The sequence below is a fragment of the Populus euphratica genome, unplaced genomic scaffold, assembly GCF_000495115.2.
Source record: "Populus euphratica unplaced genomic scaffold, PopEup_1.0 scaffold40.1, whole genome shotgun sequence".
Taxonomy (NCBI): Eukaryota; Viridiplantae; Streptophyta; class Magnoliopsida; order Malpighiales; family Salicaceae; genus Populus; species Populus euphratica.
Genome location: NW_011499912.1, coordinates 424,199 through 436,174, shown reverse-complemented (window position 1 = coordinate 436,174; position 11,976 = coordinate 424,199). Strand labels below are relative to the sequence as shown.

Genomic DNA, 11,976 nt, shown 5'->3' with positions numbered 1-11,976 from the left:
TCACACCCCTAACAAAGTATATGGTAAGCCAAAAAAAAAAATATAAAAACAATCTATTCCAACAACTAAAGCTTACAAATTTCAAAGCAACCTGAACCTTAGACGACTCGAGCAGGTTTATATATACCTATGCAGCTAGCCTGCAACAAATCATTTGACCAATCCATTCGATCACTGCATCAGATGTAGAACTAACCATCACCCATGCCAAATACTCGATGGTTCCTCTGCTTCCCTGGATAGCGGCATTCCACCCCACTTTGCCAATAATTAGCCTGAATACAGCCCACCGCAATTTGAAAGACCAGCTCCCATGACTTCTGTTTGTAAGACGACTCCAGCTAGCCTTCGAGTAATGAAGAACAATCAAGTAAAAATGGTCACCCGTTTCACATCAGCTTTTCCACACAGCACACAAATAGCATTAATTAACTTGTCTCTCCATAGCAATTTGCTATGTTTTGACGGAGTACAACCTATCATGAACAGCCAAACAAGCAACAAAACCGTGTTCCTCCTGGCTACGCTGCCAGCTGCTTACACAGCTCACAAATATTTATTTTCTGCATGCGTTAATAGTTATGTTTAAAATATTTTTTTTATAAATATATTAAAATGATATATTTTAAAACAAAAAAATATTTTTGAGATTAGTATATCAATTAATATAAAAATATAAAAAAATTTAATAAAAAATAAAATTTGAAAGGAGGTTTAAGCCACATTCACAAGGACGCATTATCAAACCATGATTTTAAAATTTTTAATATTTTTTAGTTTTAATATTATTATTTTTTAATATTTTTTAATTATTTTAATATATTAATATTAAAATAAATTTTAAAAAAATAAAAAATATTTATTTTAATATATTAGAAAAACATTTTAAAAAGTAATTTGTACCGCTTTTACATTTAATTAATTAAAGTTGAAAGAACCCCAGATAATTAATTTATGCCAGCTAGTTTTGGGATTCTTGCACGTGATTAATTTGCAAACTCTCCTACCTGAAAATTCACCGTTCATATTGCTTTAATTGAAGTGTACGTGTTGTATGCAATATAATAATTCAATCTTCATCTTAAGCCCCAGCATTGTTAAAAGCTGGTTCAACTGGGGCCTGTAACAATGTTCTTGACTTCAAATTGCTTGGCACAACTTTATATGGCGTAATTAACTGTCGTATAACCCTTTTTCTCTCGTTAAATTATATGATCAATTTTAATTAATGTGGAAGGTCCATATATCAATCTTATTTATCCGGCACGTTAAAACGCTAATTAATAGCCTAAATTAACAAGAAACCTTTCTGAAATTATATTGGAGGCTAGTACATCCTCTTCTGAAACAGGTTCTGACCTTCGTATTGCCCTGATTATTATTGCATGTCATAAATGCGAACAAAGGCATCCCCTATATGCCCAGCAAGATTTTGTCTCATGGACTAGCTGCCGACCTGAAATATTGGAAATTAAAGTGTCTTTGCCGGAGGACAGGAGTCTAGGTCTGTCTTCTCCCTCTCGAGGCTTCTTTATGTGCATGCATGCAGGTCTCAGGAGCCATTCAATTCGCTGGCTTGATTACTATTTTTCAGACACGATTAATCACATTTATATCCTGCATGGATGTTATTGGAAACAAATATTATTACAAGTATATATATATATATATATATATATATATATATATTTGAATTCAAGACTAACACTTTAATGCTTCTGATGTGTAACAATGTTGTTGTTCAACTGCTAAAAAAATAGAGCTATTAGGAACTACCTAATTAAGTGCAGATAAAACTAAATCTTATTGTTGAAACAATTAGCATAATTATATAGATCAATTGTTATATAGATCTTTTGATTAATTTATGTTTTTTTTTCTATTTTGGTTCATTATTAGTATTATTATTTATGGATATTTTGAAAGTAGTGGAACACATATAGATAACTATATAAACAACATACATTAATATCTAAAACTATTTTATTAATAATAATAAATGGAACAAAAATAAAATTTGCAATACTATTTAAAACTCAGCTAAACTTTCATTAATGCAAATAAATCGAAATATATTTAAAAAAAATACAATTATAGTGCCTGTGATAGAAAAAGCCAAGTACCGCAGGTAAAGATGAGGTTGATATTGTCACATCAGCAACGAAGAATTCATTGCAAAGTCCTTAGATAATTTATTTTTTAAAATAATTAATTGGTTTTCAACAACAGATTTTCTATTTTTGATATTAAAAAATAATATATACACAATTTGTCACTGATCCATTACTAAAATCCAATGCTAACAATTTTATTTTTTAATCAGTGGTGTTAAAAAATAATTTAAATTTTAAGCAGGTGACTTGGATGTGATTGAATCAATTATCCCTTTTTTTGGAATTCAACCCATACTATATTTCAAAGTAATTTCATAAAAATAGCTAAGCTGAGTTTAATTACATTGACACGTAGAACATCATTTATAGTTGCATTAATTCTAGAAAAACACATATGTCTAGAAAAATATTTGACATCCTAGTGAATTGTAGCTAAACCATTATGGAGTTTTTGAACTCTCTTCTATTGAAAAAAAATAATAAATTTTTTCAGGAATTAAAACACAAATTAATACCCCAGAGTTAATTAGGTCGATATATATATATATATATATATGTATATGTATATGTAAATGTCTGTATGTATGTAAAGAAATCTAATTATAAAAAGGATAAAGATGCGTAGCAAGAATTTCGTTGAACGAAAAAGTCACGAGTGAAACAATGAAATAAACAAGCAAAAGCTTGAACACAGGTTACTGTGGGTGTCACATATGATTTTTTCATGAATAGTTGGTGCCCTTTTTTCTCCCATGCTTTGTGCCTGGTCTCACTGGGTCATGAGTTGATCATTAAATCAATCTAATCACATTAAATTAATTATTATTTAGTGTAATTTGAAAGCCAGGTTGAGTCATGGATGGATGCAAGTTAGCGAGTTCACTCACGAAGGAATTTAATAACATTAATTAAAGTATATTCAGTACTGTAGTTTATGATATTAAAAAAAACATTAAAAAAATTAATTTAATATTTTTTAAAATCAAATAGAATTTTTAAAATGAATTTCAAATAGGGACTTTTAAAACGACATGTATCAATCTTTGATGTTAAATTAATAACTCAATAATGTCTTAAAATAGGACACAGTAAGTCAATAACGTCCCATGCATCTCTGTGGCAACCACAGCTTTGGGATGGCTTTTGTCGATCCATCCAAAGACACCATGAAAACGGTAAGAGGGAGAGGGTGGGGAGCAAGGCACATCATTAGGGCATGGAATAAATCACTGTATTTATTTTTATAATAAATAAATAAATATATAAAAAAACAAGGCCTTTCTGGTGTTGCTAACAGTACCTGGGGCAGATACACGTACGTTTCCACAGTTTAAGATTAGATGGATGGATGGATGGATTAGCTGCATCCCTTGTACGGCAAGCATACCTGCCAACGCCCACTGTTTCATTACACCCTGTGCTCACGCGCTTCTAACTGTAATCTCTCCAAACCTAACCCGGCAGTTTTCTTTGCCGTCTTTGGCAATCGTTTACTGTTGCATCTTTGGAAAGGATATACATATTTTGTTTTAAAGTGTTTTTTCTAAAAAAAAATGAAAAATATTTTTTATTTTTTCAAATTTATTTTTAATATTAACATACTAAAAAAATCTTGAAACACAAAAAATAAATAATTTAAAATAATTTCCTTTCAAAAAAATAAAAAACACAATACTAAAAGCTTGTGTTGACAATATAATTTTTGTTACTTTTTAAATAATTTTTCATGCTAAAATACATCTCAATACTATTTTTTATTTTTTAAATTTTTTTATATCAGCACAAAACAATATTTTTTATTTTTAAATTTTTTTTATATCAGCATAAAATATTTAAAAATATATTAAATTTTAATAAAAAAATTTAAATTTTTAAAAAATAAAATTTACATCATATTCTCAAATAGTGTCTAAATATACCGTTACCATTAACAACAACAAAAAACCATTGTTATACCGGTCTCATTTTTAAATCATATTAGAATAACCTATTTATAATACAATTGATCATGTTTATACATGATTCTATTAAAAAATTCTAATTTAAATTTTTTTATCAAAATATATCATTTTAAATTAACTAAATTAACCAATTTAATCTACTTCTTATTCCAGTTATAAGTTGGACTGGGATCGATAATTTTGTGAAAAAAGTCACATATGATTATTGAAACATGAGGACGACTGATAGTAAAAACGCTGATTTTAAGGTTTGAGATTAAAAATCAAGAAATAAAGCAAAATTTATTTGACCGTTGCAGTTTATGGCTCAAGGCTAGATATACTTGATATTTTAGATGGCAAAACTTGATGTTTTAAAATTGGATTAGATGTCTTTTAAGTGAGTATTTAGCATTGTTATGGTTTTTAATTCTCAAAATATTTTTATATAAATAGATTTTTTTTAATGATTATATAAAAATATATAAATAAAATATTTTAAAATATTTTTTTAATGTATTTTAAATTAAAAACACTATTAAAAACACATCACAAACAATAACAACCACGTACTAATAAATAGTAAAATTAGATATTTAAACATTTCTTTGTCTACATGGAAAACCAAAGCTAGATTTTAGTGTAAAAAACAATTTAAAGAATATCGTGGGAATATTGGAAAAAGGGTTGATTCAAGAATTACCGTTTCTTTTTCTTTTTTCTTTGTCTTATCTTGAAAAAAGAAAACATAATTAGCATTGATAGGAATGAGATTACGTGCATCGAGGGAATGATTAGCATCCGAATTAGGGAAGGATCCGACCCATGTACACTAATTAATGATAGCATTAGCAATTTAAACGATAACTACACTATCAATTTACAAGTAAAACCGTGTTGACATTTGAAAAATAAATATAATACCTAAACATAAATGCTACGGAGATAAATAAATAAAAAATAACTTATACTTGTCATCTGACGTAGAAAAATAGTTTCTTGACCAAATCATGGCCTCATCCTGGATAGCCAATTCAACAAGGTTTTTGATATCAATTTGTTTTAAAATGTATGTGAGATTGTTTTCTAAAATATTATTTATTTAAAAATATTTTTTTATTTTTTAAAAATTATTTGTAATATAAACACACTAAAATAATCTAAAAATATATTAATTTAAAGTAGAAAATAAAATTTAATTGTTTTAAAATATAAAAACAATCGTACGGATCATCTCTCGGGCAATTCTAGCCACACTTGCGTTGAGAAAGGTCAAGACAAAAAATAATACAAGACAAAAACCAGACCAATTTTGTTTGAATTGTATTCATTATTTACAGTAATAAAATTGTTGGTCTCATGACTAATAAAAAACTATTTCCCATTTATAAACATCCAATCTACACAAAAATTTACACACAGCAAATCCACAAACAACTAGAGAAGAATTATTTTTCTTTTCGAACCCAATGTGATATATTTCTTTATTTCATGGAAAAAAACATTAAAATGCCAAAAAATCAAGAAATAAAAATCGTAACTAGATTGAAGAAATTGAAGGAAAAAAGCTTTAATATATAAAAAATTATAGCATAAATACAGTGAACATTGAAATAAAAATAAAAATAAAAATCTCCATATATGAAGTCCATTTCTTTGATTGCAAGCAGTTTTCTTCACCTGAAAACCACTACAAACAAACCCAAAATCACTCTCACCTACAGCCTCTCTTGACACTCCCATCTCCCTCTTCTTCAACTTGGACGTTTATAGTAACCCCACATATCATCACCATCATCTCTCATCGCCTTCCCTCCCTCCCTTCTCTCTCAAAGACCACAATCTCTCTGTCTCTAGACTTTCAAAATTCACCTTGTTCTCGCTTCTCCTTAAGAGTACTTGCATCACACCTGCCTCTGCATCTCTCTCTTTCTTTCTTGCACATATACACATATCCCATGTTGTAATCAGACTCTTTCTTTCTTGCACATGTACACATATCCCATGTTGTAATAGACTCACAATCTTCTCTTCTCTTCTCTTTTCTTTTGGCTGTCGCCAAGACTTGCGCAAAGAACATGGCCTTTCACCATAACTTGTCATCACAAGACCTCCCTCTTCACCACTTCACAGACCAACAAGCAACAGAGAACCACACAGCACCACCGAATTGGCTGAACACTGCCCTCCTCCGCTCTCAACAACCACCACAACAACAAACTCACCACCACTTCACTGATAACAACAACACAAACAATTTCTTAAACCTCCACACCACGACGACGACCGCCACCGCCACCACTTCTGACTCAACCTCTCATAACCCAGTTCAATGGCTCTCCCGGTCCTCCTCCTCCCTCCTAAACCGCAACCACAGTGACGTCATCGACGACGTCGCCGCCGGCGGGGACCACGCCATCATAACTAGCATATCGCAAGAATCGTCGGAATTGAAGACTATGAATAAGAGTGAAGGTGAAGCCATGGTGGCGGATAGTGGTGGAGGAGAGGCGGTGGTGAATTGGCAAAATGCAAGGTATAAAGCGGACGTATTGACGCATCCGTTGTACGATCAATTGCTGTCGGCACACGTGGCGTGCTTAAGGGTTGCCACGCCAGTTGATCAGTTGCAGAGGATTGATGCACAGTTGGCTCAGTCACAACAAGTAGTAACTAAGTACTCTGCTCTTGGAAGTCACCAAGGATTGGTTCCTGATGATAAAGAGCTTGATCAGTTTATGGTATGCTACCATGTTAGTTAATCATGTTTGTGTTTCTTTGAAATCTGAACAAAAAAGGTCCACTTCTTTTCAATTTGGACCGATTTTTTGCTTTTTCTATGTTGTTTTTGGTGCAAAGATTATGTTTTTGAATGTCTTGGATTGCGAATTGAAATGGGTTTGATTCATTTTGGTGTGTTTTTGGTTTAATACACAACCATGTTTTTTAGACCACTTGTGTTTTCTCGTGCAAAAAAGTGTGAATTTTTCAATATCTTGGATCATGAACTGAAATGGGCTTGATTAGTTGTTTTTTTTTTGGATGAATTTGGTTTGGTTAATTATGACCACAGGCATTATTCAAATCACCTCAAAGTCTATAGTTAATTAAATTGGCTTAGTTTTTGTTAATTGGAATGAATTTTGGTTTGGTTGATTATAGTTAGGGGGTTTGTTGAGTTGGTGATTTTATGTGGGTTTTTTTTTTTTTTTTTTGAGATTGAAGGGTGGTGGATGCACCGACAGGGGTTTTATTTGGTGGGATAATTATAAGAGGAAGTTTGGTGGTGAGCTTTTTGGATGGCTGTTAGGTGCTTAGTTAGCAGATATATTGTTGATGATTTAGGGAAGGGTGTTAGCTCATTGTGACAATAATAGAGGAGGAGGTATCTTTGGTTGCAAGCGAGTTTGTTTACAGCCAAAACTAGCAGGGCTTTTGTGGCTCGAAGCTGGAATTTGAATTTGAATGGGATCGGACGTATGTAATGTTATAAGAAGAATGGTTATAATGCCATAACTGTAAGTTTCTGAATTTGGAGTGCCACTGGTGGACTGTAGTTACAGCTGTAATCTTCAATTCTTGATGTAGTAAGGACCGGAAAATCTGGATACTGACTGTGCTTGCAAGTCTCAAGGGGCCAAGTTCAATACGAAGAACGATAGTGGTTCACAGTGCAGCAGAGCTTTATGAGGGACCGATCCGAATTTGATCGTCTGTCTTGGAGATTGAAGTGATTGAGGTCATTTGAAGTTAATTCATTGAAATATCAGACAGGAGGAAAGATGAGAAGAGATTAAGAGATGTGCATGGTAAATTACTGTATGACAGACTCCTTTAACGATCTCGGGGCCCCTTAATTTCTCAACAACTCTAATGTCAGGGATGAAATGAAATTAAATGTGGTTAGGAATAATTTCTATCCAGGTCTAATAGCTTTCCTGCCATGGCTGATGGCATGTTTTCAGAAACAAAGAATCTGATTTAGCTTACTCTGAAATTTGATTTTTCAAGTGGGTATAGGGTAGATACCAAGCCATTAATTGAGTTTTTGGATACTTTGATTTTAGTCATGATCTTCAAGTATCTGTGACAAACTCTTTGAGATATCGTCCTTGACCTAAATTTTTTGCACTGCTTGATTAAATGGAAATACGTTCTTCATCCCACAATTTTTTGGATCTGTCTCGGCTATTGATCCTTTCGGGTCTGATGGCCCCAAGCATAGGTGCTTGCTTGAAATTCTATTAGTTAATTTTGAAGTGAAGTGGACAACTAAAATATTTTTCACTATGGTGTTTGATATGTAATAACCTAATACTACAACGAGTATGTGCATATTTGGTAACCTATAGTTCCAGAGTTAAGTTCTATAATAGAACATTTTCAGTGAAAATGACTTCAAAGTGTGTACAATCCACACATGCTAAAAGAAAATATCACTAAGTCATGGTGAATTTCTCTTGATTTGGTGTTGCTAAGAGATTGATGTCGTTTCTGATTCTTTTGATTCTGCCATGACTAGCAGACAATTAGTTCAGATCGTTTGTCTTATTTTCCCTATGTAATTGGAATACATAGTGCGTGTTTAATGACAATTTTGGAGTTACTTTGAAGCTGAAGCATGAAAAAAGAATCAAAATGTTGATCCTTTCATTTTTTGATGATGCAGACACATTACTTTCTTTTGCTCTGTTCCTTCAAAGAACAATTGCAACAACATGTTCGAGTTCATGCAATGGAAGCAGTGATGGCGTGCTGGGAGATAGAGCAATCCCTACAAAGTTTAACGGGTAATACTTCATTATCTTATATTATCTAAATCTGTTTACAAGCCTCTAAGCTGCTAGATTCTTGTGGAGGCATGATTCTTGTTGTTTTTCTGTGCCATGGTTCATCCGGTGGAGGAAGCAGGACAAAAGCTAAAGAATTAAGGGAATTTTATTGCCTTCTTTACAAGACTCTCTCCTGCTCTTTGGAGAGTTTTGGGATCTTATGCTTTCCCTTTGTAACCTGTTGAAACTAGTAAACCATAAACATGACTGACATTATAGGCTGATTTTGTTTCAAGTTTTTCTAGCCTTCCCTGATAAATGTTTATGTCTCTGCCGCATTAGAATTCTATCACTTTCATACTTCAAGCACTAAGATACCGGGACAAGTATTCATGACATGAAGCTTTAATATTTTCCTATTGCTACATGAACAGGAGTTTCTCCAGGTGAAGGTACAGGTGCAACAATGTCCGATGACGATGACGACCAAGTTGACAGTGATGCCAATTTGTTCGTTGGAAGTTTAGAGGGTGCAGATACACTGGGGTTTGGTCCCTTGGTCCCTACAGAGAGTGAGAGATCTTTGATGGAGCGCGTGAGACAAGAATTGAAGCATGAATTAAAACAGGTAATGGCCAAAATTATCTAATCTGAAGGATTTGACATTTTCATTGTAACCAATTTTCTTTACGTTTTGCAGGGTTACAAAGAAAAAATTGTTGACATTAGAGAGGAAATTCTGCGAAAGAGAAGAGCAGGAAAGCTTCCTGGGGACACAACCTCAGTCTTAAAAGCTTGGTGGCAATCACATTCCAAGTGGCCATATCCTACCGTAAGTGTTACTGCTACTGCTCCGTCTCTTTAACAAGATTCGATTCTGTCATTTAGCAGCATTTATTGAGTTCTAGTTTGAACTTTGAAATGAGATTGATTTAAGCTACGGTTACCCCCATATGCATGCATTAGTCCTGTTCATTGGAACCCCACCTGCTGGTATGCTGTCTCAGGACAAGTCAAAAAACGTGTGCTTTTAGTTTTGTACAGCCATGCCCAACCTTGAGGGTCCAAGAATGACAAAACGAGCGAAATTTCCTTTCTTAAAGGACTGAAAAGATGTTGGTACACCCTCACACATACGCAAACGAGCAGAATTTGTAGGCAACAGGCTGATACTTCTTTTGACATGACATTAGTGGGTGACCAGATTAGGGGGCAGTTTAAGCCGAAATCATCAGTCTCTCTTTTTTGGCTGTTTATTAACTTTAGAAATCGAACCTCCATGACTTTTCAGGAGGAAGACAAGGCAAGATTGGTGCAGGAAACGGGCTTGCAATTAAAGCAGATAAATAATTGGTTCATCAATCAGAGGAAGAGGAACTGGCACAGTAATCCTTCAACCTCAACAGTCTTGAAAAGCAAACGCAAAAGGTATTTTTATTGTTTTATTAAAGCATATATCTTCATAAAATTTAGTGCCTTCGAGCTTTGAACCAACCTTAATTTTGAAAAGAAGTAATGCAGGTGATAACAATGGCGATCGATTTGTGTAAATTCCGATATATATGATCGTCAAATTCCGATATATATGATCTTCGTTCAAGTTTCCACTCTAGCAAGTATATTGAACATACTACTACATAGCAATGGAACTGCAAAGGGTTTGACGATGGTCCCCACAGATATATATATGACCATAGTTTGCTTCTAGAGGAAAGAAAGACTAACATAGACGATGATCGTGGGTTGTCCAGGGCATGCAGATGGTAGAATGAATGCAATACAGTCTTATTCAGAGTTTCAAATTAGTTACGAATTCTATTAGCAAAAATAGCAGTGTGCATTGGCATGTTTTATGAATTTTTGTCTACTTCTCTCTATATATGAATAATAATGGCGAGGGGTGATGGATGTACAGTGAAATAATCTTTGCTTGGTTTCCTTACTGTCATTGTAGATTATACCTTCCATTGTTCCTCTCGTCGCTTTGTGATGTATGATAAAGGATTAAATTTGCAGCAGCTAGTCGATGTAATATGAAATATTTCAGAAAAACTCTAATGAACCTGGGCATGGAAAAACAAGCCCTATCGATCAATACAGAAGTTGAAGCAACCAGCCCCCTTGAAGAGGGTTGGGACGCAGGAGTGACTGATTCCAGTCATCGAACCTTTTCGTTTCTTGAAAGATCAACACAAAGATGGATTTTCATATCCGTTATTAGCCAAGGCTGTATCAAGTTCTTAACGAGAACAAAATTGGATTGTTATACTATACCATAGTTATTAAAAAAAATTTGAAAAAAATTATTTTTTATTTATGATTTTGGAATGTTATATCATCCTGTGTTAAAAATAATTTTTAAAAAATAAAAATTAGTATTATTTTAATATATTTTTAAATAAAAATATTTCAAATAATAATTATGATTATATTTTCAATCATGCAGGCCTTCTTAAAATAAACTAAAAGCTTGCAAACGTTGTTGCTAGGTGCAAATGATGTCACCTTTCTCGCCATTATACGGGAGTAAAACTATCTACTATTGGACAAACGATTGACGAACAGTGTTTTTTGTCTTGTATTTTTTAGTCCATTTCGGAGAATGTTTGAATTTGCTGTAGTTGTTTTTTAAAATAATTTTTATTTATAAATATATTAAAATAATATTTTTTTATTTTTAAGAATTATTTTTTTATATTAGCATATTAAAATGATTTTAAAAAACAAAAAATATATTAATTTAAAATAAATGAAAAAAAAATAAAATTTAAAAGGTTTTAAAAATATTTTTGAAACATAAAAAATAATAATAATAATAATAATAATGAGATTCTAAGATGAAACCTGGGATGGGAAAGATCGATTATTTATATAATAGAGTAGAAAAAGGATTGAAATTTCTACACAAGAATGATACTAGTGTGCTGCTAGAAGACATTCAGGTAAATATAGCTCAATAACCACTGATTAGCTTGGCTAGGGAAGCCCTCGAAGATTCATTGTGTAATGATCATACGAATCATTAAGAATTTATTGTATTTGTATTAATATTATTCATGAGTGTAAAACTTTATTATTAATATACTCTAACAATAAAAATATTATATTGTTATATTTATTTTTGTATTTCATTATTCAATTTAATCAGGT

General features: G+C 32.4%; 1 protein-coding gene across 6 annotated transcripts; it reads left to right on the top strand.

The window, feature by feature from the left end:
* Nucleotides 1-5,731: 5,731 nt before the first annotated feature.
* On the top strand, nt 5,732-10,844 carry LOC105134070 (homeobox protein knotted-1-like 3). Of its 6 annotated transcripts, none has more exons than XM_011038333.1 (7): nt 5,732-6,795; nt 8,724-8,844; nt 9,261-9,454; nt 9,527-9,658; nt 10,118-10,254; nt 10,348-10,387; nt 10,425-10,844. In XM_011038333.1, the coding sequence occupies exons 1-6, from the start codon at nt 6,133-6,135 to the stop codon at nt 10,349-10,351; spliced, it is 1,251 nt and encodes a 416-aa protein (XP_011036635.1). In that variant the 5' UTR covers nt 5,732-6,132; the 3' UTR covers nt 10,352-10,387; nt 10,425-10,844. The 6 variants fall into 6 exon arrangements, with proteins under 6 accessions (XP_011036635.1, XP_011036633.1, XP_011036631.1 ...); XM_011038331.1 differs by having other exon boundaries at nt 10,340-10,387; XM_011038329.1 differs by having other exon boundaries at nt 10,337-10,387.
* The last annotated feature ends 1,132 nt before the right edge of the window (nt 10,845-11,976 follow it).

Excerpts from the sequence above, each read along its gene's own strand:
- LOC105134070 (XM_011038329.1), top strand. The coding sequence starts at position 6,133 with ATGGCCTTTCACCATAACTTGTCATCACAAGACCTCCCTCTTCACCAC. Across the intron at positions 6,796-8,723 it reads AAGAGCTTGATCAGTTTATG|ACACATTACTTTCTTTTGCT; the intron begins GTATGCTACCAT and ends TTGATGATGCAG. Across the intron at positions 10,255-10,336 it reads TTGAAAAGCAAACGCAAAAG|AAGTAATGCAGGTGATAACA; the intron begins GTATTTTTATTG and ends AATTTTGAAAAG.